Below are 23089 nucleotides of genomic sequence, written 5' to 3' on the forward strand. Positions count from 1 at the left end.
TGGACATTTTCACTTAGGGGTGTACTCACTTTTGTTGCCAGTGGTTTAGACATTAATGGCTGTGTGTTGAGTTATTTTGAGGGGACAGCAAATTTACACTGTTATACAAGCTGTTCACTCACTACTTTACATTGTAGCAAACTGTCATTTCTTCAGCATTGTCACATGAAAAGATATAATAAAATATTTACAAAAATGTGAGGGGTGTACTCACTTTTGTGAGATACTGTTTTATATATATATATATATATATATATATATATATATATATATATATATATATATATATATATATATATATATATAACATTTTAATGGCAGCACATTTTATCAGTTAATTTTTTTATTAATAATTTTTTTTCCAACAATAAAAAACACCCCAACACAGAGTACATAATCAAATCAAATAACTTCAAAATTTAAATCCTTCTATGATATCATAAAACCACCATAATACATTATTTGCAGCAACACAACACAGAGTACAGCTAGTGAGTGTAGACAGATTCAGACACATCCCATTCAGAGAAGTGAAGTCAGCTCCTGGGAGAATTCCCCAGTCTTTAATGGCACAGCAGGGAGGAGTGCACATGCGCTCTGCCAGGCTGCTGGTCCCTTGTACTGCCTCTTACTGAACACTAGGGGGAGTTCGCTAGCACCGTTTGCTGCATCCTCAGCATAGCATTACATCACCGTATCCAGCTCAGCCATCCAGCCCAGCATCTCCTCCACACTGGACCCCAACCTGCTGCTGCTGCTCGCCCACCAGCACCCCTGAGCATGGCAGAGAGCGAGGCAGAGACCCCCAGCACCCCAGTGGAGTTTGAAAGCAAATACTTTGAGTACAATGGAGTCAGGTTGCCCCCATTCTGCAGGGGGAAGATGGAGGAAATTGCTGACTATCCAGTAAGGAAAAATGACATTTGGATTGTCACCTACCCCAAATCAGGTAAGTGCAGAAAAGAGCATGATTGGTCTGTGTTTTGTGTGGGGCACAGGGAGATCTGCCTGCCATGAATGCACCAGTCCTGTCTTGGTGTCTGTCTGCAGGATCTGCTTCTTGGAAACTTTAATTGCCTGGGTTGTAATGAGATGTGATGTCATGTGATGAGATGTCATGTATAATGAGGATGCAGAGGGGGCACCATGGCCAGTGGGCACTGACAGAAGGGCACAGCCTATATAATCAGTGGCCCTCTCCCCCAAACAGGGACATCTTGGGCTTGCCATCCTGTGCACTGTAGGCAGTATATTAGAATTAACCCTTACAAGTCTTCAGGAGGTGGATGAGTCAGAGCTCAGTATGATGTCATTGTTTTCTCTCTCCCTCTTGTATCCCTAATATCCATTTCTGCATATTCAGGATCCTATATAAACCAATAGGATGCTGTCTTTTAAATCCATTTTTTTTAGATGATGACATCAATATATGATATTTGAATCAGTATGCATTTGTTTTGTGTATTTCTGCAATTACTGAATATTTAAGAATTAGGCAAAATTCCCAGAATTGGCTTCCTTGGCAGTATAGCGGATTTGCGCCTGCAATTCCTGGTGTGATATTAGCTGTGATTCAGACATTTTCTGTTATTGGGCTTCCTTGGTTTGGCATACATGGACTTTTTCTGACGTGCGTTTGTGTAATTTTGAATTTTAAATTGGATCATATAGGGCGGTGTCTAATTTAGACCTTTGTGTTTTAGAAGCGCACGCAAAATGAAGCACTTTCCCGACGCGCAGGAAAACGCACTTCCCTGTATCAGACGCACAGTGGTGCCATTAATAGTTAGTGGCACCCCCATGCATCTGCAAACGCGCGTGTTTTAGTGCGTTTTTCGAAAAGAGTCAGGGACGTCTTTTCTGCATTTCTCGCGCGTAGGGCAGCCCATTGAAATGAATGGGCTAAGCTACATGTAACACGCAGTAACGCATAAAATACACGTGGAAGCACACGCACGCTTGGTCCCACCTATAGTTGTGAACCAAGCCTAACTGTTGCTTTTGGCATATCACGTTACATTTCTTCTTTGTATTTTTGTAAATGTTGCATGTCCTATTTTGCTGCATTATCACAGCTTTTATTATTCTGTGCAGGTCAGTGGGAATGCAGGGGGAACACATTACAAATGCCAGCCCCCCAAGCTATGTGTTGTTTCTGAGGCTGGCATCCATGCATGCTCATCCATAAGGTTATAGAGATTTCTTAGGGAAAGCAGAGAAAAATGCATCCTATTGGTGATCCGATAAACATATTAAAGGGGTTTAACATGTTTTGTCAGTTTACTTTTTATGGATTGTTGTTTTGGGAGCTCTGGGCATTTAACTAGTGGTAGAAAAAAGGTATTTTTCTATTTAAAGCTGAACTCCATATAAATGACCATGTAATCGTTAATACAACATTAAATATATTTTCTAAATGTAAGCAGTGTAAGTACTTAAAAAGCACCCGGTATCAGCCTATCACAAGTCCCTGTACAGCAGACCAGGAGTGTAAGAGGAGAAGAAGTACAAGGAGCCAATAGGATCATGTACTGACAAAAAGCATGCTGATAGGAGGAGAAAGAGACAGAGAGATGAGCTCTTCACTGTACTGCTTCTCCTTTCACTGTCCAGTCACAGTTAAGGGCAGGTCCAGGATGACCGGGGCTCAGAGGAAGTTGGTTGGACTATGCTGGCCATCAGACTGAGGACATCTTGTAGTGGAAAATAAATACTGATGAGGGAGAGCTTTGGATTGAAAGCAAATATAGCAACAAACATTGTTTTTTCTAAATTTTATATTAAATTGGGTTGTTAATTTTTATTTTGTTATTTTTTGCTGGAGTTATGCCTCAAATAATTCGCTTAGGAGTAGCATCATCAAAACAGCCACTGCTGAAGTTTTTTCTTTTTCCCAAGTATCTATTCCATAGGGGTAGTGCAGGTAGCATCTAGTGCGCATGTAAGAGGATGCTTAACAAAATATAAGCACTGAGCTGCTGGGATTCATTGGTGGTGGTGGTGGTCAGTCTTTGGTAAGAGAATAGGGGGAGAGGTGGAAGAAAATAGCCATTTATTCAAGATTATCACTGGCTGAGCCTGAAGCCTCGTACACGCTACTAGGAACAAAAAAAACCCTGACAGCTCAGGTTGGAGCCACTGTACTTACAACTGAATGTTGGTACAGCGATCTCTTCTGCTGAGCTATTGTGTTCTAACAGGGGGACCGCCCCCGCCAGAACACTCCGGTCAGCGATCTCAGCTACTGGCTGAAAGCGCTGATCGGGAGACAGTCGGCAGACCTTTTTCAGTCATGAGCCTTCTACAGAAGCCAGCTGAACGCCTGGCTTGTGTCGGACTGGCTGCCATTCACACGGGCCGAATGTCGGCTAGTTTCTATTGAACCGACCGATGCCGCCCGACATTCGGCCCATGTGTACTAGGCTTAAATGTACTTTCTTAAAATTTTGGATAGAGTGGGAAATGATTAGAACCCCATCAGAAAGTTATTGTTATTTATTGTAGTATTCCTGTTAAACAGATTCACCTGTTCTGGTCTCCATTGTCTCCGAGACAGGAGGGGAGAGTAAATCTTCCAAAGTGGACACCTGTTCTAGTGAATACTGTCCCTTACCTACTGGTGCAGCGTCAGGAGGTAACTAGACCCTACTAACAGTTTTGGCTATATACCTACACTTTGTGGCCACTCATTGTAGAGTCCATACTCTGGTCGTTGCCAATTAGTCCATTGATCAAATAACTGGCAGTTTGTTGATAAATTATGCAATAAAGTCCCTTGCTGTTTGCTTGCCACTCCTCATGGCCACTCAGGTTTGGACGGCCATGGTTCCAGCATCACCTTCCAAATATAACAGTTCTGGTCATATTGATGTTGAAGATGGGATGTTCTCCTGCAAAGGGTATGTAGAGGAGAAGAAGAAATGTCTATTTATCCATGGTGTTGTAGCCTGCTGTTCTGGAGCATTTTTGCAGAGAGTTCAAAAACTGACTCAATAGGCTTTGAAGATAGGTGCTATCACTAGCCATAGATATTGACCCATATAGCTGTATTGTTGTTCTAATGGCTTAAAAGTGAAAACTACAGGACCCACTCCATATTAGGTTCAATAAATTTTTATTGTTTTAACACATATTTAAACAGAAAGAAGCAAGAACAGGACCAGGTGCCTGACATCAGGCGTTCTGGTCTACAAATTTGAATTATACATATAAAAAATGTAGTGCATTCTATTGCATGTGCATAGATAACTTGAAATTGTGTCTTTGAGGTAAAGTTTCAAACATAGTGCTGACATTCGTCTAAGTGCCATTTCTATCGGTCTGGATGCCCCTATGGGAACCTGCAGCGTTCAGAGGCCGAGGAAATCAATGTGTTTAAACTGGAACATTGGGAATTATCAGAACCATAGTGGTGAAGTATTTCCAAATCTCCTGAGTGATGGAGATGCTCGTATTGGGAGATCAGAATACATGTGATTTCGTGGTGTGGTTATAAATAGCCGAAAAGAACAAGTTAGGAAAAAGATGGAAGCGATAGTAAAAGAGGAGAAAAGAGCTGAGGAGAGGAAAGGCTATGGGGGTACAAGATGGGGGGGGAAAGGGGGGGGTGGAGAGACAGCGAGCCTCAACCTAATGGGGGTTTTACATTCCAGGGTATAAGGTCATGATTATGGGGTTATTTGGTCTCTCAGGGAGTATTTGTCGCTGAGAGTCTATGCTTTAGTTTGTCCGAAGTAGAGTAATGCCTCCAGATGAAGGAAAAATGTGCATGTTTGTCTAATGCTTTGGCTTGCATCTCCTCCTCCATAAGCATTGTATTATTTATCTCGCCTACCCATTCTATATGGGATGGGGGGAGGTAGTTTTCCAGTGTCTGGGGATTAATTGCTGCCTTGCACTGAGAAAAAATTTTAAGAGGTTGTTTTTTTGTGATTTGACAGTACCAGGTAATATGCAAAGGAGGGCAATAGAAGGGGAGGACATGAGCGGTTTATCGTTTATATTTCTGTATAGATCCGGAAGATTTGTGTCCAAAATGGGAGGAGCAAATCACATTCCCACCAGATGTGAATGTACGTACCCTTCGCTGAGTTGCATCTCCAACAGATGTCGGTGGTTGATGGGAACAGGATCCTGAGGTTGGTTGGCATATGATACCATCTTGATAGCAGTTTATAATTTTTTTCCTGAATGTAGCTCGAGATGGATGATTTGTGAGTAAAGAGGAAGGTTTTACCCCACTCTGCCTCTGTTATGTCTCTCCTGAGTTCCTCCGACCAGATTTTAGTGTATTTAGGTAGGGAGCCATGAGTATGATCCAGGATCAGTTTATAGATCAGTGATAAGGTGTGACGGGGAGTTTCAGAAAGTGTGCATAACTGTTCAAAACCAGTCAGGGGCCTGTGGATCTGTTTGGAGTCATGGAGTCTTTTACAGTAGGAAGTCAGGTGTATACGTGTAAGCCACATTACCTTGGAGGTTGTATTATTTTGGTTAGTCACAAAGGTACCAAGGGTATTGTTAACAAATTGTTGTGCTGTGGGCCAGGAGACTCTGTTGTAGTCATCTATGATGTGGCTTGAATTGCCTTCTGGGAGAGCCGGGTTGTCGAATAGGGGGGTGAGGGGGCTCGGTTCGGAGGATAGCGAGTAGCTCTCCTTTCTATGGTACCAGATTGTCAAGGCATCTCTAGTAAGGGGGACAACATTGAAAGTGATTTGTGAATCTGATCATAGCCCCATAGAAGTGCTCGAAGGTCGGCTGAGGACAAGTCTTGTTCCACCAGGGTGGAGGCTTTGATCAGAGGGCGGGGGAACCACTCCAGGATGCGGGAGACCACTGCTGATGTGTGATAAAGCTCAAAATCTGGTAGGCCTGTCCCGCCTTTAGTGGTGGAGGAGCATAAGAGTTTATGTTTCAACCTTGGCTGGTTCCCCCTCCATACAAATCGAATAGCCATAGAATGGAGGATGCGGAAGAATGCAGAAGGAAGAGCAATCGGTAGGGCCTGAAATAAGTACAGTAGTTTGGGGAGTATGTCCATTTTTAGTGTGTTCATGCGACCAAACCAAGACATTGGTAGGTCCACACGGCCTTCAGTGAGGCATCTGAGTTTTGTGAGTAGTGGGCTAAAATTCAGGGCATATATATCTGAAGTTTGTTTTGGGATAGTTGTTCCTAGGTACGATATGGAGTTTGTCTGCCATTGAAATGAGAAATTGGCTTTAAGGGAGGAGAGGGTAGACTGCATCAAAGAAAGGTTCAGTGCTTCTGTTTTAGACATGTTTAGTTTATAGTTACTGAAACAGCCAAACTGGTTGATCTCTGCAAGTATGGATGGTACACTGATGTGGGCTTGAGTCACGTAAAGGAGCAGGTCATCCGCATATAGGGAAAGTTTACATTGGGAGGAGGGGGTTTGTATACCGTGTATGTTAGGGTTGGCTCTAATAGCTTGGGCTAGATGTTCAATTACCAGGGCGAACAGGAGTGGGGAGAGAGGACAGCCCTGCCTGGTGCCATTAGCGATCGTAAGTTTTTCTGATTGGGTACCGTTCACCAAAATCGTGGCAAATGGTTTGGAGTATAGAGATATGATGCGTGAAAGCATTTTCAGGGCTAGTCCTAGCTGGGAGAGGGTGGCGTGGAGAAAGGGCCAGCTGACCATGTCAAAGGCCTTTTCTTCATCACAGGAGAGAAGGCAGGTCGGTATATGATTGCGTTGAGCATATGCTATGAGGTGTATGGTTTTGGTGGTGTTATCCCTGGCTTCGTGTCCAGGGACAAAGCCCACCTGGTCTTTATGTATTGTTTCAGGCAATAGGGGTGAGAGGCGATTTGCCAGGATCTTTGAATACAATTTTAAATCTATATTTAGAAGGGATATCGGTCTGTAGTTGGAGCATAGGGAGTGGTCCTTACCTGGTTTCGGAATAACTACTATTTGGGCTTGGAGTAAAATAGGAGAGGGGGCAAGGGTTTCATCTATGGCATTAAATGCTTTTTCTAGCAAAGGTGCAAGTAGGAGTGCAAACGTTTTGTAAAAGCGTGAGGAAAACCCGTCTGGGCCAAGGCTCTTACCATTTTTAAGGTTTTTTATGGCAAAATGAAAGTCCGTTTCGGACAGGGCAGATTCTGAGTCCTCTATGTCGGAAGGGTGGGAGTGCCGTTCCCTGGATATATGAGGACAGGTCTTGCGAGTCAGGCATGGGCGGTGGGGGGGGGGGGATTATACAAGGTGGACTAGTATTGCCGGAATTCTTCGACTATGTTCAGTATTTTACCTATGATTGAGGAGTTGATAAATGGAATAGGTTTCTGGGCCTACCGGGGCTGGGGTGTGTTTGCTAGGTGTCTGCCACACTTCTTGGCTTGAGAATAATGGGCGAATCGCCCCTTATCTCTTGCCACCATAGAGCGCTCTGCAAAAATTTGCAGGAGATCTCTCCTGGCGTTAGTAAGATCTAGTCGCACTGTGGTATCAGGGGTTCTTTTATGTGACTCTTCCAGAGTGACTGTTATGGCAAGAAGACATGTAATATCAGCTGTGAGCGCACGTTTAAGTGGGGAGCCGTGTTGGATGAATTTACCCCTAAGCACACATTTAAGTGCTTCCCATTTTGTAAGCGGGTTGGTGACGTCATGGGCATGGTCTGATACAAAGTGTTTGATGGTCTGTATGATGTCCTGTGTGCAGACTAAGTCAGATAGCAGGTTGTTATTCAACCTCCAAGAGGTTCTCTTCTTGTGTGTGGGGATGTTCCCCAAGCTCATGTGTATGGGGGCATGGTCAGACCAAAGGGTGAGGCCTATAGAGATGAAGGGGGAGTAATCTAATAAGGATTAGGAGATGAAAAAGTAGTTCAGTCTACTGTAGGAAGAGTGTGCCAGAGAATAGCACGTTTAGTCTTTAGTGGTGGGGTGTAGTGTTCTCCACACATCCACTAGGGATAAGTCAGATAGAAGTTTTCACATTTTGGTCAGAGAGGCCGGGGAGATTGAGGACTTACCAGTCGAGGCGTCGAGACGAGGTATCAAGGTGGCATTGAGGTCACCTCCCAGGATCATGTTGGTTGAGGTAAATCGCTTCAGGCGAGAGGTCACCGAGGAGAGGAATTGCAGCTGATCCTGATTTGGAGAATATATGTTAATTACAATATAAATCATATTCATGTATGACAATTTAAGAAAAACATATCTTCCTAACAGATCAATATAGGTGTCAAGGACATCTGGAGTGAATGAGGCGTGGAATGCAATAGAGACCCCCTTAGATTTTGCTGAGGGGTTGGTACTGTGAAACCAGATGGAATATTGTGTATGGAGAAATTGTGGAATCGTGTCTGACCTAAAGTGAGTTTCCTGCAGGAGAAGGATTTGGGTACGGAGTTTATGAAAATGATACAGTATATGCCTTCTCTGGGGTGTTAAGGCCCCTGCAATTTAGAAAGGAGACTTTCAAGGAGGCTTGTGTTGCCATGGGGGAACTGATTTGAGGGGTAGGCAAAAGTTAACATAGGTGAGGCTCACTGTCTCAAAGGAGAGGGTGGAAGGAGGTAAGGGAGGAGTAGAGTGACATCTAGTGGTGAACAGGTAGAAGGTAAGTATATGAAGTGGTAAACAAAGAAAAGCAGAAGGAGAAAAAGAAAACCAAGGCCTCAACGGCCATACTAATAGCGTTGTGGTCAACATGTGGCGCTGAAAACCCTAAGTGGGGGATCGCGGTCAAAGTACAGAGGGGCCCACACACACCGGGCAACATCTATAAACTTCTTTTATGAACATAACAGCTCAGGAGCCTGCATTGCTGTCTGTATTTTTAACATCTGTAAATGAGTATCTGGGAGGACAAGTCCTAAGAAGATACAATATAAACCTGACAGCATGCAGGGTCATTTACCTGGCTTCTAAATATAACAGTAATGTGTAAAGAGGTGGTGGTGGTTGGGGGGGGGGGACAGGAGGGAACCTGTAGTGGGAGGGGGGCAATAATTACAAACAGGGGTACCTCTCATTTAAGAGGAGATCATATTTCTAGGGAAAAAAGTCAAAACCTGTATGTGAAAAATAAAGGATGGGTTAGCAATGTAATGTCCCAACAGAACTGTAAACAAGGATGGCTTCACTGGTCTGGTGCCTGTGAAGAGGAATGTGGTTAGTCAGGGAGCAGTCGGCGGAGGTTCATTCATCTGTCACCTTGGAGGCTTCCGATTTAGAGTGTTTATTCTTCTTGGATTGCCTTTGCTAGCCTGTGGCGACCTGGAATCCAGGAGTAGCTGCATGAAGTGGCCAATCCGGTATAGGGATCTGTGGTAGCTCAAAGGTCCCGAGGAACTTTGGGAGATCACCCAGTGTGCGGAATGTTGCTGACTTCCCTTCGTGAGATGCAAAAAGGTTAAATGGGAAACCCCAACGATATTTAATCTGTTTTGCTTGAAGAGCTCCTGTGAGGGGTTTCAGAGCATGTCCAGGGTCAGCTTGGAGATGTCTGGGAGTAGGGACACTTGGGTTCCGTTGAAGTATATGGCCTCTTGGGCCCGTGCGGGTTGCATAATGGTGTCTTTAATCGCATAAAAGTGTACTCTGCAAATAATGTCTCTGGGATGTTCCAGGTTTGGATTCTTAGGGCCAAGGGCTCTGTGGACACGATTAAGTTCCAGAGGGGCATCTTTGTCTTTTTGGAGCAGGTCGTTAAACATGACGATGACTGCAGGGGCCAGGTCTTTAGTTTCCACAGACTCTGGGAGGCCACGGATGCGTATATATCTGGCCCTGTTCTCTTGGTCATCTTGGTGGTACATTAATTGCTGGATCTGCAGGGTGTGCTCATGTAAAATGACTTCATGTGACTGTAGTGTGGAGGCAGTCTCCTCTACATTGTGCTCCACTTCTTCCAGCCTGTTTGTAACATCTCTGCGCAGCTCTGTTATCTCTTGCTTGTATGAGCGCTCAAGTCTCTGTACCCAGGCTTTAAAGTCATGTCTGGTAGGGAGGGCCTTAATGTAGGCTTCCATGTCCCATCTACCAAAAGACCAGTGCGATTCAGGGGAATGGCAGGCAGAACAAACTGAACCATTTTCAGAGTCTGCGGGGGACCTGGCACGCTGTCTGGTTTTCATGTGAGGTGTGGAGCGCTGTGAAGCAGCTCCTTGTGAGGCCACATGTGTGCCTGAGGTCCGGGCCAGCGCCATCTTGGATGAGGGGGGGGCCGGGCTGGTTCTGCCCCAGTTGGGTGAAAAATTGGTCGATTTCCCCCTCTATGTGTGGATCGGTGGTACGGTGTCCTTCTCCCCCACCTCTCCTCCCCATTATCGACCTTTGTGCTGGATCTGAGAAGCGCTAAGAGCCCCGTTTAGTTCGGTGTGTGTAGGAACTCCAGGAGGACACGTGCTACTGCTCCATGCACTTGGCCACGCCCCTGCCCACTCCATATTACTGGCAATGTGGGGCTAGATAGTAGCAGTTAGTTACATTCAATTGGAGTTGTTCAGTAATGTTAAAGATGTTTTACTGCTCATCCAAGCCACCTCCACAGTTCTAATGAGTCTGCGCAGCCTATTGCATTAGGGTGTGCACCCCACAGCTCAAACACACATGCTTTTTTCTGGAGCTATAGCTGCACTTGACAGTGAATGAATGGGAAGTGTTCTGTGCTGAACGGCTTCCTATTCATTCACAAACCGAAGCATAGTAAACAGTTTACTCTGCTTCAATTATGAACAAACACAGTGAGTGACTGTGTTCATTCAGAAAAGGAAGATTCTGGTGAATTACATAGTTACTAGCCCCTTGCACCAATCTCCATACTTAAACATCCCCAGCAGGAGTGGGGGTGGGGGTGGGGGGTAGGGGGGCTAACACAGGGGAAGCCTGGATAGTACAGGGAATCGGCACTGTGTGTAGTGATTAGGGTGTGCCCAGGCACACCCCCTGCGCATGCATATGCTGGAGAACATATCCCAGCATTTATAGCTACACAGGTAACTCAGTATATGTTTCTGACACTTATTAGAGCCAAGGAAGCCATTTGGATGAGCAGTGAAACGTTCATACAGAACAAGTCGAGTTAAACTACTGTGACCAACTACTACTAGCTATACCATGATTTGGATAACTAAGAACCTTCACAGACATACATGAGTATTTCATAAATTGAAGTGGCTCAGTTGGCCCCATTGGGTCTGAGCGTAGGTGATATGTTTCTTAAAGCACTTTAAAAGAGCATGAATTGACTTAGTATGACAGTGGTTGCACCATCCGAATTTTAGCCATGTGAGGGTTTTAGTGGTAGACAATGGGTCATATTTCTGTTTCCTGCTCTGACCCTGTGGGATTTGTATGAGAGACAATGAGAGGAGGTATAGTGTTACAGTGCCTTAGGAGAAATAATGATCATGCCTGGTATAGGAACAATTGTGTTCTTGCAGTTATTTCTTTCACCCCCCCCCCCCCCCCTCTTCACCATCACTGTGACAAAATATTGGTCTTTTGTTAAGAGCAATGGGTAATGTGGATGACAGAAGTAGATGATGATGATAAACTTTCAGCAGCATCAGAACAGGATGGTGATGTAGAGTCAAAGAAAAGTGCATGGCTCCAACCCTCCAAGAGCTCCTCTCATTGCCTGGTATTGGGTCATGGCTTGGAGTCTGTCACTCCACATATAACTTAGCATAATCCAAAAGAAAAGCCGGACACTGATGATGTCTTTACATGCAATATTTTATTTAGCTAACAAGCTTCAGCATATGGTTCCTCATCCAGAACCACTTCTCTTACATATTTCACCCAATGTGGTTAATCATAAAGGATAGAGGGTCCATCGAATGAAACATGTCAGAGGAGTGGTCCTGGAAGAGGGACTATGTTCTGAAGCTTGTTGACAGATTAAAGTTTTACCAGTGAGGATATGATTAGTGTGCGGCTTTTCCTTTGGAGTATGGTGATGAAGTTTGGGATATGGAGAAAGAAAAGGGAAATATTATAGTAGTATTTTTGGACAAAGGAACTTGTTATGACATTTTACAGTATATTCTGTATGAGCGCTGAGATTGCCAAATGTATGCGTGAACAGCTATGGATTAGTTCTGCTTACACATGTTGCTCTAGTGATGGGTAATAGGAACATTTCCAGGCTGGAGATGTCACAACTATGCCATGTGTAGGTGCCACTACTGTTCAACAGCCTGCCCTGACCTGGCTTTAGGGTGGTGGAGCTCTTGGATTAACCAGCTGTCCAGATTTTTCTTGCACAATAGAACCAAGCCCCGATGAATGGAGATTTATGTATAGACCCCAAAATGCATTGGATGTCAACTCTTAATAGTCCAATTTTTATTTACATACTGTGAATGCAGAAGATTAAATCAAACAAAACACAAAAGGGAAGGACCATTTAGTAATGTTTGTCATTGACATTCACAAGACTGTACAGGAGAGCATACAATATACACTATATACAAGTTGAATTCTTACTAGGGTGCTATAGATGTGCATGCTATGGATGAGCAGATAGCATCAACAAAAGCAATACCCATTAATAAAGAGATCATGTCTATTGCTTCCATGTGATTAAACCTGAGATTGCTGGGTCGTATCACAAGAAGTGATAAGCCTGCTATGCGCTCCAAAGTCTTCTGGTGAAAAGATGAAATACCTGTCATTTTTATTTTTATTATTATACAGGAATCACAGACCCTGCTCATTAGAGCTTACAATCTAGGAGGGAGGGTCAAGTGATACCAAAGGTAACAGCTGTAGGAATGAACTGGTGAAGAAAATAAAAGTACAGTTGCTAATCGTGGGCAGAATAGGCTTTTCTGAAGAGGAGGGTTTTCAGGGATCGTAGGAGATAATTGGACAGATTGGGGTAAGGAGTTCCATAGGAGGGGAGAGGCTGGGGAAAAGTCCTGGAGGCAAGCATGGGAGGAGGCGACAAGGGACCTACAGAGCAGCAGGTCATGGGAGGAATGAAGAGATCGATCAGGTTTGTATTTTGAGACTAGTTTAGAGATTTAGCTGGAGGCCAGGTTGTGGATGTCTTTGTAGGTTATTGTCAGTATTTTAAATTGAATTTATTGGCTAAGTGGCAGCCAATGGAGGGATTGGCATGTTGTCTGTGTCTTAATAGACCCTTTTATAGTGACAAATAAAGATTCACATCTGAACTAATCCCTGTTGCTTGGCATTTTCACCTTTTCCCTTCATACAAGATGCCCTGATAGCCTGGTGTAAGACAAGAACATCATCACCTGCCCACTCTCATGCTATCAGCCAATCCTTTGCTCTGCCATCTAGCCTCATCTTTTACCTGTGTTGTTACTTCTGCAGCGGGAAAACTTGTGGCTGGGGTGTGCTAAGAGGTGGCGTGACAGAGTTTCACAGCTTACTGAAGTCTACCCACCTCAAGGCTGCAGTTGACAACTGGGGCTGCCTTTAAGCAATATATCAGGTAAGTGTGGCTGCAGAAATAGGAAAAATGGCAGGCAGTAAGTAGCACCTCAACATCCATGGAATCAGCTAATGGGTTTGGACCACAAGCCTTGGTTGCCCTGCGCTAGTGACGCCCATGGTTACTCCTACTTCATGACTATCATCTGACCCAGAATCAGATGCATCATGAGTAGTGGCTCAAAGGAAAATACTAAATGTTGTGTCATTAAAGCTGATCTCCAGGGAGAAAATGTTCCCCTTTTCCACTTCACCCCCCTATATCTAATCTATATTTTCCATTTTAAAAAATCTACCTAAAAGCCCTAAATTACTTGCATAGAACTTAGATCACATGACAGGACAGGTCCAGGTCTTCTGTCTTTGCTTCCTGGTGACATGGATGCTGCTCAACAACTGTTAAAAATGAAACACTGGTTCCTTACTGGAGTCTTTCCAGGATCCTCAGGGCATCCTTCAAGCGTGATGTCACAATGCAAGGGGCGGAGCAGTGGAGATAACTGAAAGCACATTCCAATCGCCAGTCGTCACTACCAGAAGAGGTGCTACGGAGGATCACATAATGGTAGATTTACTTTTTTCAGTCTTTTAAACTGGTTAGCTGCAGGTAGAGGATGAACTGGGTGTTTTTCAGTTTTTCTTCCCAGAGTTGTGGTTTAAAGAATATCTAATCTCAATCACTAAATGTTCTTTTAAACTTTAGCATGTTAATGTCATTTCAAAAGTTGTTTCCTATCTTTTTAAATATCTAACTTTAATTAAAATGATACCTAATGATCCTGCCATTAAGGTTCTTGCACCAGCATTTCCTGCTATAGGTGACAACAGTTTAACAAACGCTCTCCTGCACTGTCACCCTGTCATATGCACCCATGGTCGTACTTTCCTCTCAGCCACAGTGACTTTTGCGATTTCTTGGCAAATTCAAGCCCACCCCATCCAACCTTCCCTACATTCACAATTCGTTTTTCTTTTAACCCTTCAAATGCTTTCTCTTTTAACTTACCTGAGTCCCTTGCCACTTGTCCCTCCTCGGCATCTCCTCCAGTAGTGAAGACCATTTAACCCTCAGTGCAGTCCAGGCTTATAACGCCTGGACTGCGCTACTTGAAGTCTTCAGAACCTGTGAGGACCCCCTCTCGATAGACCCCTCTTAATCTCAGTAGGAAGCTTCCGTGTCGGCAGCAAACAATGGGGGCACTCGAAAAAAGACCCTCCCACACTGCAGTCCAGAAGAAAGAAGACTCATCACATGACCAAGGATTTAGGTAAAAAAAAAATTGGGGTATCAAGTTTAGTTATTTTAAATTTAATTGGGCTTTACGTTAGCAGGGGATGAAGTGGGTAAAATTTAGTGGGGGTGTGAGTAGTTACACAGAGATCAGCTTTAAATTGAAATAAAATATTGAAATATTGAAATACTATATCATTTTTTATTTTAACCTTGTACAGAAGATTCCTTTATTCTCTGTCTGAAGCGTATATTAAAATGAAATTAAGCAGGTCACATTTGTCAGTTTTCTCCCATTTCCTGCTGCTGTCAGTAGCATTTTTAGTAAATAATTCAGTATTCTGCTGGAGTTGTGCATTATAAATTCTTTCTGTTCTCTGTCAGTAAAAACACTATAAATATGGGAGGTTTGAGCATAGTGTGTACATAGAATAAAGTGTTTATGTATCAGGATGAAAACTTCTTTCATCCAGAGGATCTAATGGCCTCTAATTATTTTGCCATTAAGTGGCACACAGTTTTAAAAGTATAGTGGCTGCAATAAAACCAGATTTTAGGTGTAAATATATAAAGCTTTGTATATAACATTGGGCCAATTAGTAGTGTATCTATAAGAAAAGCTGCCTGAATTATGCATAATAAACAGTTTTTCCGGGTCATTATTGACAAAAAAAAATCCCCTCTGAGCAATTAATGTACATTGCAGGAATTTTAAAAACATAGTAGCAGATTCCGAGCACCCTCCTACAATAGTAGAGGCTCGGGTAAATCTAGATTTTGGCCCCTCTGAAAACATTGGAGCAGTGTGTGATTATTTTTTTCTGTTCTGATTCTTACTGGCTTAGGCTCAACTACTTCTCCCTGCCTTCTAGTGGATCCTAGAATATAGTTGGTTGGAAGAGGCAGACCCTTGGCCTGAATATTTATGAGTTCAGCCAATCCCTAGGGGAGAATTCCCACAAGGTGGCTGAGGAGGGCATATTTTGAGGCCTGGAGCATCAGGGTTTTTGTAAAAGGAGGAGAATATCCCAGCCTGAAGGGCTGCTGCCCTCTTGGGCAGTTTAGCTGAGGTTGCAGGAGTTCATGAAGGTCCCAGCTTAGTGGGAGCAGGGCGAGGTGGGGGGTCGGGGGGGGGGGGGCTATTTTCTGGAAGCAGTTGGAGTCAAATCAAGGGGGTTCTCTGAGGATCTGACCTGGAGATTCACAGGAGAAGTGTTTGGCAGATATTGAATGGAGGAATCCAAGTATTTGGGGACATTGTGAGTAGAGGTCTGGATGTAAGATCCAAGTGACTTTCTGCTGCTTTAAACCCTTGAGTGACTGCTCCAGTGTTGCTAAACTGCCCTTGCTTGGGGTCCCAGTGTTGCTTGTGATCCTAGTATCAGCCAAGAGGGAAATTACCCTGAAGAGAGTAGACAGGGCAAAGTGTGTCCTCTGGATACTGGTGCACTACATTCGGGGTATCCCAAAGCTCACCCTGCACTCTATCCAAGTTCAATGAGCATTAAAGCATAAAAAGACACCACTTGCCCGGTTATTGAGTAGTGAGACTATCTGATTATTCGCGTGCCTGGCTTCCTGTACACCCAAATGGGAAGAGAACCTGGGGAAAATCACCTGGGGAGGGTTGCACTACAATACATTTTCTTGCTCTAAAGAATTAGCTGTGTGTTTCACCATGAATTTTTGGATACCTAATCTGAATGGTAGAGACTGGTTCATTACTACACCTGGTGCACTCTCAGTGTTCTGATGAAAAAAGTCATAGTGTCTGCATTCCTTTAGAAGTAATTAATCCTTGTAGTGTATCTCACCAAAACTAACATTTCTATTGCAGGGGGTGCCTAAACTTTGACTTGAATCCTATTGTAGACTTCCGATAAAATCAGTGAGCCAATTACACAAGCAGGAAATGACATTTCTTGGGATGTTGTGTATACCAACGGTGTACAGAACACTCCCAGGCTTCCATGTAGAATTGAATTTACAGTACATTAGAGCAGCTGCAGCTTGAAAAGGAAAGGTAATTTTTACAAACATTAGAGTAACTGTGTGCAGAAATACTAATAATCATGTTATCATAATATTGTTACTACAGCTTTTTTTTTTTTTTTTTATTACCACATACAAAATCTTTTTTTTTGCTTGCTTTATTGGTGGAAGGACTAGGAGAGTTTAAAGACCGGAGAGCTCCTGAGGATAGGAAAGTTGAAGGTTAAATGTGAATTCCCTTCACTGATGTCACCCTCTTCCCTAACCACTTGTGTCCACAGATCTGCTCCCTAGTAGTGTACAGAATATGCTGGCAGCTCTCCTCATCCTGTTATAGACATAAATTATGTTGAGATCTAAACAGTAGGGAGGTCACCAGAGGGCCGCATTATCATTTTTCTATAGTGCCCCATGATCTGTAGTTACACCCCCTGCTGTGTCCCCATTGGAAAGTTATTGTATCACCTCTAACTGAAAATGAAGGTAAATCTCCCAATAGGAACACTAACGGCACAGAAAAAAAAGCGTTAACAAATCTAAACACCCCTCACTCTAGACAAACAAAAGAAAACATATGGAGTAGTTGGGCTTTAAGCACACATAGTTGCCCACTTTTAAAATTATTTTCAGCAGGTAACGTGGTCAGGTGTGGCATGTAGTAGGACATGGGTAGCATGAGCTCTGCTCTAATGCCCTGTACACATGACCGGTTTTGCTGTCGGAATAAACTCTGAAGGTTTCTCTGACGGAGATCCGAGTGAATTCCGCTCAAGCTGTCTTGCCTACACATGGTCACACCAAATTCCAACCATCCAGAACGCGGTGACTTACAACACGTACGATGGGACTAGAAAACGGAAGTTCAATAGCCAGTAGCCAATAGCTTCCGTCTCGTACTTGCTTCTGAGCATGCATCGTTTTTGGTACGTCGGAACAGCATACAGACGAGCAGGTTTCCTGATAGTAATTAGTCCTGTCAGAAAAATTTAGAAAATGTTCTCTATCTAAGTCTGTTTGAATTCTCGACGGAAAAAGTCCGATGGGGCATACACACAATCGGAACATACGATGAAAAGCTCCCATCGGACTTTTTCTGACGGACATTCCGCTCGTGTGTACGCGGCATAACTGTATCCGGTACTTGATCCGGCCAAATTTAAAATTGTCCCTTGCAAACTCTGCAAACTTAACTGCATCCGGAGACCTGCTTTCTCACCATTTCTCCATCAAAGTGAGCATTGGGGGTTAGTGCAAAACTCAACATATTATGCCGCAAATACAAAAATGGTGGACCTCTAGCAGTGGCAGAGAGGGATCCTGCCACCGTGACTCAGCACAGTACTGTAGAGGCTAAAGTCTTGGAAGCTATCTTGCTTTGCCAAAGCATCCTGACCAACAAACTAGAAAAAGTGCAGGTGGAGTTTTCCCTCTCTAGGCAGGACCTGCAGAAGTTACTGAAACTGAAATGTGCACTGCGGAGCATTAGTTGCCACTCCTACAATCCCTACAATGCACCTCCCAGCAACAACAGTCTCAACTCCAGGACCGGAAGGATTCACCCCCTTAATGACCTGGCCATTCTTTGCGATAGGGCACTGCGTCGCTTTAACTGACAATTGCACAGTCGTACCCGAACAAAATTTATGTCCTTTTTTTTTCCCACAAATAAAGCTTTCTTTTGGTGGTATTTGATCACCTCTACGTTTTTTATTTTTTGTGCTATAAACAAAAAAAAGTGACAATTTAGAAAAAAAACAAACATTTTTTTTACTTTCTGTTATAATACATATCCAAAAAAAAAACAAATAAAAAACAAATGTATTCATCAGTTTAGGCCAATATGTATTCTTCTACATAATTTTGGTAAGAAAAAAAATCGCAATAGGCGTATATTGTTTAGTTTGTGCAAAAGTTATCGCGTCTACAAACTATGGGATAGATTTAGGGACTTTTTAAAATTGTTTTTACTGGTAATGGCGGCAATCTGCGATATGCAGCGGGACTGCGACATTGCGGCGGACAAATCTGACCCCAAATGACACTTTTTGGAGACCAATGACATTATTACATTGATCAGTGCTATAAAAATGCACTGATCAGTGTATAAATGACACTGGCAGGGAAGGCGTTAACATTAGGGGGCGATCAAGGGGTTAAGTGTGTTCCCTCTCAGTAGGAAGCTTCCATGTCAGCAGCAGACAATGGGGGCACTCGAAAAAAGACCCTCCCACACTGCAGTCCAGAAGAAAGAAGACGCATCACATGACCAAAGATTTAGGTAAAAACATTTGGGGCTGTCAAGTTTAGTTATTTTAATATTTAATTGGACTTTAAGTCAGCAGGGGGTGAAGTGGGTAAAGTTTAGTAGGGGGTGTGAGTAGTTACACAGAGATCAGCTTTATATTAATTATTGAAATACTATATCATTTTTTATATCATATCATTTTTTATTTTAACCTTGTACAGATGATTCCTTTATTCTCTGTTTGAAGCGTATATTAAAATCAAATTAAACAGGTCACATTTGTCAGTTTTCTCCCATTTCCTGCTACTGTCAGTAGCATTGAGAATAAGATGTGCAAAGGTGCAACCTGAGCAGTGTTGCCAACCTACCAGATTGAAATTTACTAACAAGACACCCAAAATTTACTGGCACAGCCAAGTTTTTACTGGCATTTCCAAAAGTTACAAAATTACAGTTTTAAAGCGGAGTTCCACACAAAAATGGAACTTACGCTTTTCGGAACCCTCCCCCCCTCCGGTGTCACATTTGGCACCTTTCAGGGGGGAGGGGGGTGCAGATACCTGTCTAAGACAGGTATTTGCATCCACTTCCAGCATAGACTCCCACGGGAGTCTATGCCTCTTCCTGTCCCTCCGCGCTGTTTCCTGGGAAACACACAGGTCCCAGGAGATAGCGGGGACCAGTTACGATGCGCAGCGCGACTCGCGCATGCGCAGTAGGTAACCGGGAAGTGAAGCCGCAACGCTTCACTTCCTGATTCCCCCACCTAGGATGGCGGCGGCAGCTGCCGAGAACCGAGCGGGTTATCGGCGTCGGCTGCCGACATCGCTGGACCCTGGGACAGGTAAGTGGCCATGTATTAAAAGTCAGCAGCTGCAGTATTTGTAGCTGCTAGCTTTTAATATTTTTTTTTTAGGTTGATGTAGGTGGACCCCCGCTTTAAGTGCAAATTTCAGTATTTAGGCTACAAATAAGTACAAAATGCAATTAGCAATATGATTTATGGTAGATACTACAGCAAATTTCTTATTTTATTTTCAATATAGTAAGTGGCTCAGCTACAGGACTGAGGAGGGCAGGAATGGACAGGCACACACACATGAAATTGAGCAGTGTGCAGCAGCACAGATCACCAACACATCCTCTCCTGAGTTACAGTGACAGTCTCTCTCCATACCAGGTGGTCCCTTCAGTCCAAACAGCACTAACAGTCCCACTCCCGGCATGCCTTGCTCCCGTCCCACAGACCTGCAAATGAGACTCTGGCCGCTCTGCTCCTTTGCATCATGACATCACACAACACGCTCAGGCACCACCTCCACCAGATGTGCCCCCCGCCGGTACCATCCGAACACACTGTTGCAGGCACTCAGATGGTCTTGGCCAGCTCCAGACCCGAGCTGCGCATGTGTAGTTCCGATCCAAGCGCCACAGCCATTTTTTTTCTACTGGCAACCTTTTCCACTTACTGGCATTCACTGGCAGGAGAAAAGTGCCCGTCTTTTACTGGCTGCCAGTAAAAATACTGACGGTTGGCAACACTGAACCTGAGGTTTGTGGGCCTCCCAGAGAGGGTCAGATCCTACAGGCTTCAGCGAAACTCTTCTATGACCTTGGGAAGAGAAAATTAAATTTAAAAGTTTTGCATCTGGAACACTTCACACCACCATGTTGTGGTAATTCATATTAAAACGCACACTTTACTTCAGGACATGGCAACACAGTATATTTTTAATAGCACTCCAGTGCACCACCAGAACACATCCCAACAATGTGCATTGTGTTGCGAAATATGCAGCATACTCTAAAGCCGCGTACACGCGATCGGATATTCCGACGGGAAATGTGTGATGACAGGCTGTTGGCGTACGTTTGTACGCTCCATCGGACAATTGGCGGATTTTCCGCAAACAAATGTTGGATGGCAGGCTTTAAAATTTTCTGCGGGCAAATGTCTGTTGTCGGATTTTCCGAGCGTGTGTACACAAGTCCATCGGACAAAAACACGCATGCTCGGAAGCAAGGACGAGCCAGAAGCGGTCGGTCTTGTAAGCTAGTGTTCGTAATGGAGAATTAACATTCGTGACGTGGCAAATTATGAAATCTAGAAATGCAGCCCACAATTCTCTTCTTCTTTAATGGGATAATAATGAAGCTGCTTTGCTGGTGATACTAATGGAGTTATTGCAAACTAATTTTCAAAGGCTTTTTTTTTCTAGTGATATCAAGAATAAAATTATTATGCTTGTTATTTTTTTGGTGCAAGTTACCACAACACTATTAATCCGTAGTTTTTAAGATCAAAGATACAATTATGTTGGTGTTCCTTGATAATTTTACATTGTATTTTTTTAAATGTAACTGCCTACTCCCAAATTGTCATTTGAAGTAAAACACATAGCCAAGTATTATTCTCCACATTTTTTTTATTGTGCATTAAAAAAGAAAACAAATAAAATGACTGCTATCTGCCAATAGAACTTAACCAAATAGTACATTCTATGCATCCAAAAATATAGAAAATATAACTAATCAAATCATTATTATTCAACCAAAATATAAAATATAGGGGGTCAACAATGTCAAGAGTTGGTGAAAGCAGGGCCCTGTCTGTCATCAGGAGATAATTCCTAAAATCATCCGGATTATTCTCCTGGAGCTCCCGCAGCAAAGGCATATGACATAATTGGTCAGGATTGAATAAAGCAATCAATTTTTGGTCCAAGAAATCCTCCTCCTCCTGTTCCTGGACTGGACTTGGGTCAAAGCAATAACTCCAAGGCCAATAATAAATAACACGTTATCTCCTCTGATTCTGCAACATGGCTGGTTGACGTATGGCCGTTCAGAAACAAACTGAAAAGTGCAAAATAAAAAGCGCGAATCAACACTCACCAAACTTCTTCTAAGACGAAATTAGCAGAAGGAGCACAAAGGGTGGCGCCTGACAATTGAACTTTCTCTTTTTAGGCTCATAGTACATCTAGAACGTCACTACGTTCATGTTTGTGGGCCGACAATTGTGTACCATTTGTATGCAAGACAAAATCCAGGCACACGCCTTTGGACAGAAGTCAGAGGTTTTGTCTTCGGAAAATCCGATCGTGTGTACGAGGCTTAAGTCAGACTTCCTCAACCTTTTTTAACACAGAGGAACCCTTAAAATAATGTTCCGCTCTCAAGAAAACCCTGGTAAAAATTACCATATGTACAATTCATGATACATTAGAGCAGGGGTGTCAAACTGGTGGCTCTCCAGCTGTTGCGGAACAACAAGTTCCATCATGCCTCTGCCTGAGGGAGCCATGTTTGCAACTGTCAGCCTTGCAATGCCACTTGTAGTTTCACAAAAGCTGGAGAGCCGCCAGTTTGACACCTGTGCATTGCACTGAGTGATGATCAGTGGGAAGAATGCTCCTTATGCTTGGGGTCATTGGGAAGTATTACCACCTAACAGATAGCTAAAAAGATCAGTGTTGTCAGTGGAAAGTTATCTGAGAGGCAGAAAGTGCTCATTGCTCAAGGAACCCTCTGAAGGAACCCTGGCTAAAAAACTCTACTCTAAACCTTTGTGCAATGAGGTGTGTCATGGCTCATTCATTTTCAGTGCAGTTCATTGGGATCAGATGTAAATAGTAGTAAAACTGCAGGTTCAGATGAATGCCATTCAACTCAGAAAAGGACCAGAGTTAGATCAGAGGTGAGTCTGAGGGAAAAGTGATGGGTAGGAGGCAAGCTAATTTTAACCTGCAAGGTTCTGCTGTTACGTGTTATCCCACAAGAGTTTTGTTCAAGGTTGGTTATCCCCCTGCTGCTGATTCAGTTAGCTACACACCCAACCCAGCCCAGCCTAGCCAGGCCATCTCGTTTCTATTAAGGCCTCTTTCACACTGGTGTGCTTTTGCGCACTTTTCCAGGGCAACAAAAGAAAACTATTCCTCATGAAATCCTATGTAACTCTTCACACTGCAGGTGCACTGCAGTTTGGAAGGTCCTGCATGCTGCATCGTTGGTGCAGTTTTTCAAAAGCACACCAAAAAGGCACCTTCCATTAAGCCCGGGTTCACACCTATGCGAATTAGATGCGGCTTACACCGCATCTAATACGCAGGACATTTTAAAATACATTCATATGAATGCATCTGGTTCACATATGTGCGTTGCATTCGCAC

At 43.5% G+C, this 23089-nt stretch overlaps 1 protein-coding gene across 2 annotated transcripts in view; it reads left to right on the top strand.

Annotated features, from left to right (window-relative positions):
* Nucleotides 1-625: 625 nt before the first annotated feature.
* The window catches only part of SULT4A1 (sulfotransferase family 4A member 1), a 49107-nt gene continuing 26643 nt past the window's right edge, over nucleotides 626-23089 (top strand). The window contains exon 1 of one of the 2 annotated variants that reach the window (XR_012242988.1): nucleotides 626-949. Coding sequence is in view for 1 of the 2 variants with exons in the window: in XM_073621946.1 (XP_073478047.1) it covers nucleotides 781-949 (169 nt within the window). In the remaining variant the exon portion in view is untranslated. The remainder of the gene's footprint in view (nucleotides 950-23089) is intronic. The other variant, XM_073621946.1, reaches the window with a different exon arrangement.

Source organism: Aquarana catesbeiana, linkage group LG03 (genome assembly GCF_042186555.1).
Source record: "Aquarana catesbeiana isolate 2022-GZ linkage group LG03, ASM4218655v1, whole genome shotgun sequence".
Lineage (NCBI taxonomy): Eukaryota > Metazoa > Chordata > Amphibia > Anura > Ranidae > Aquarana > Aquarana catesbeiana.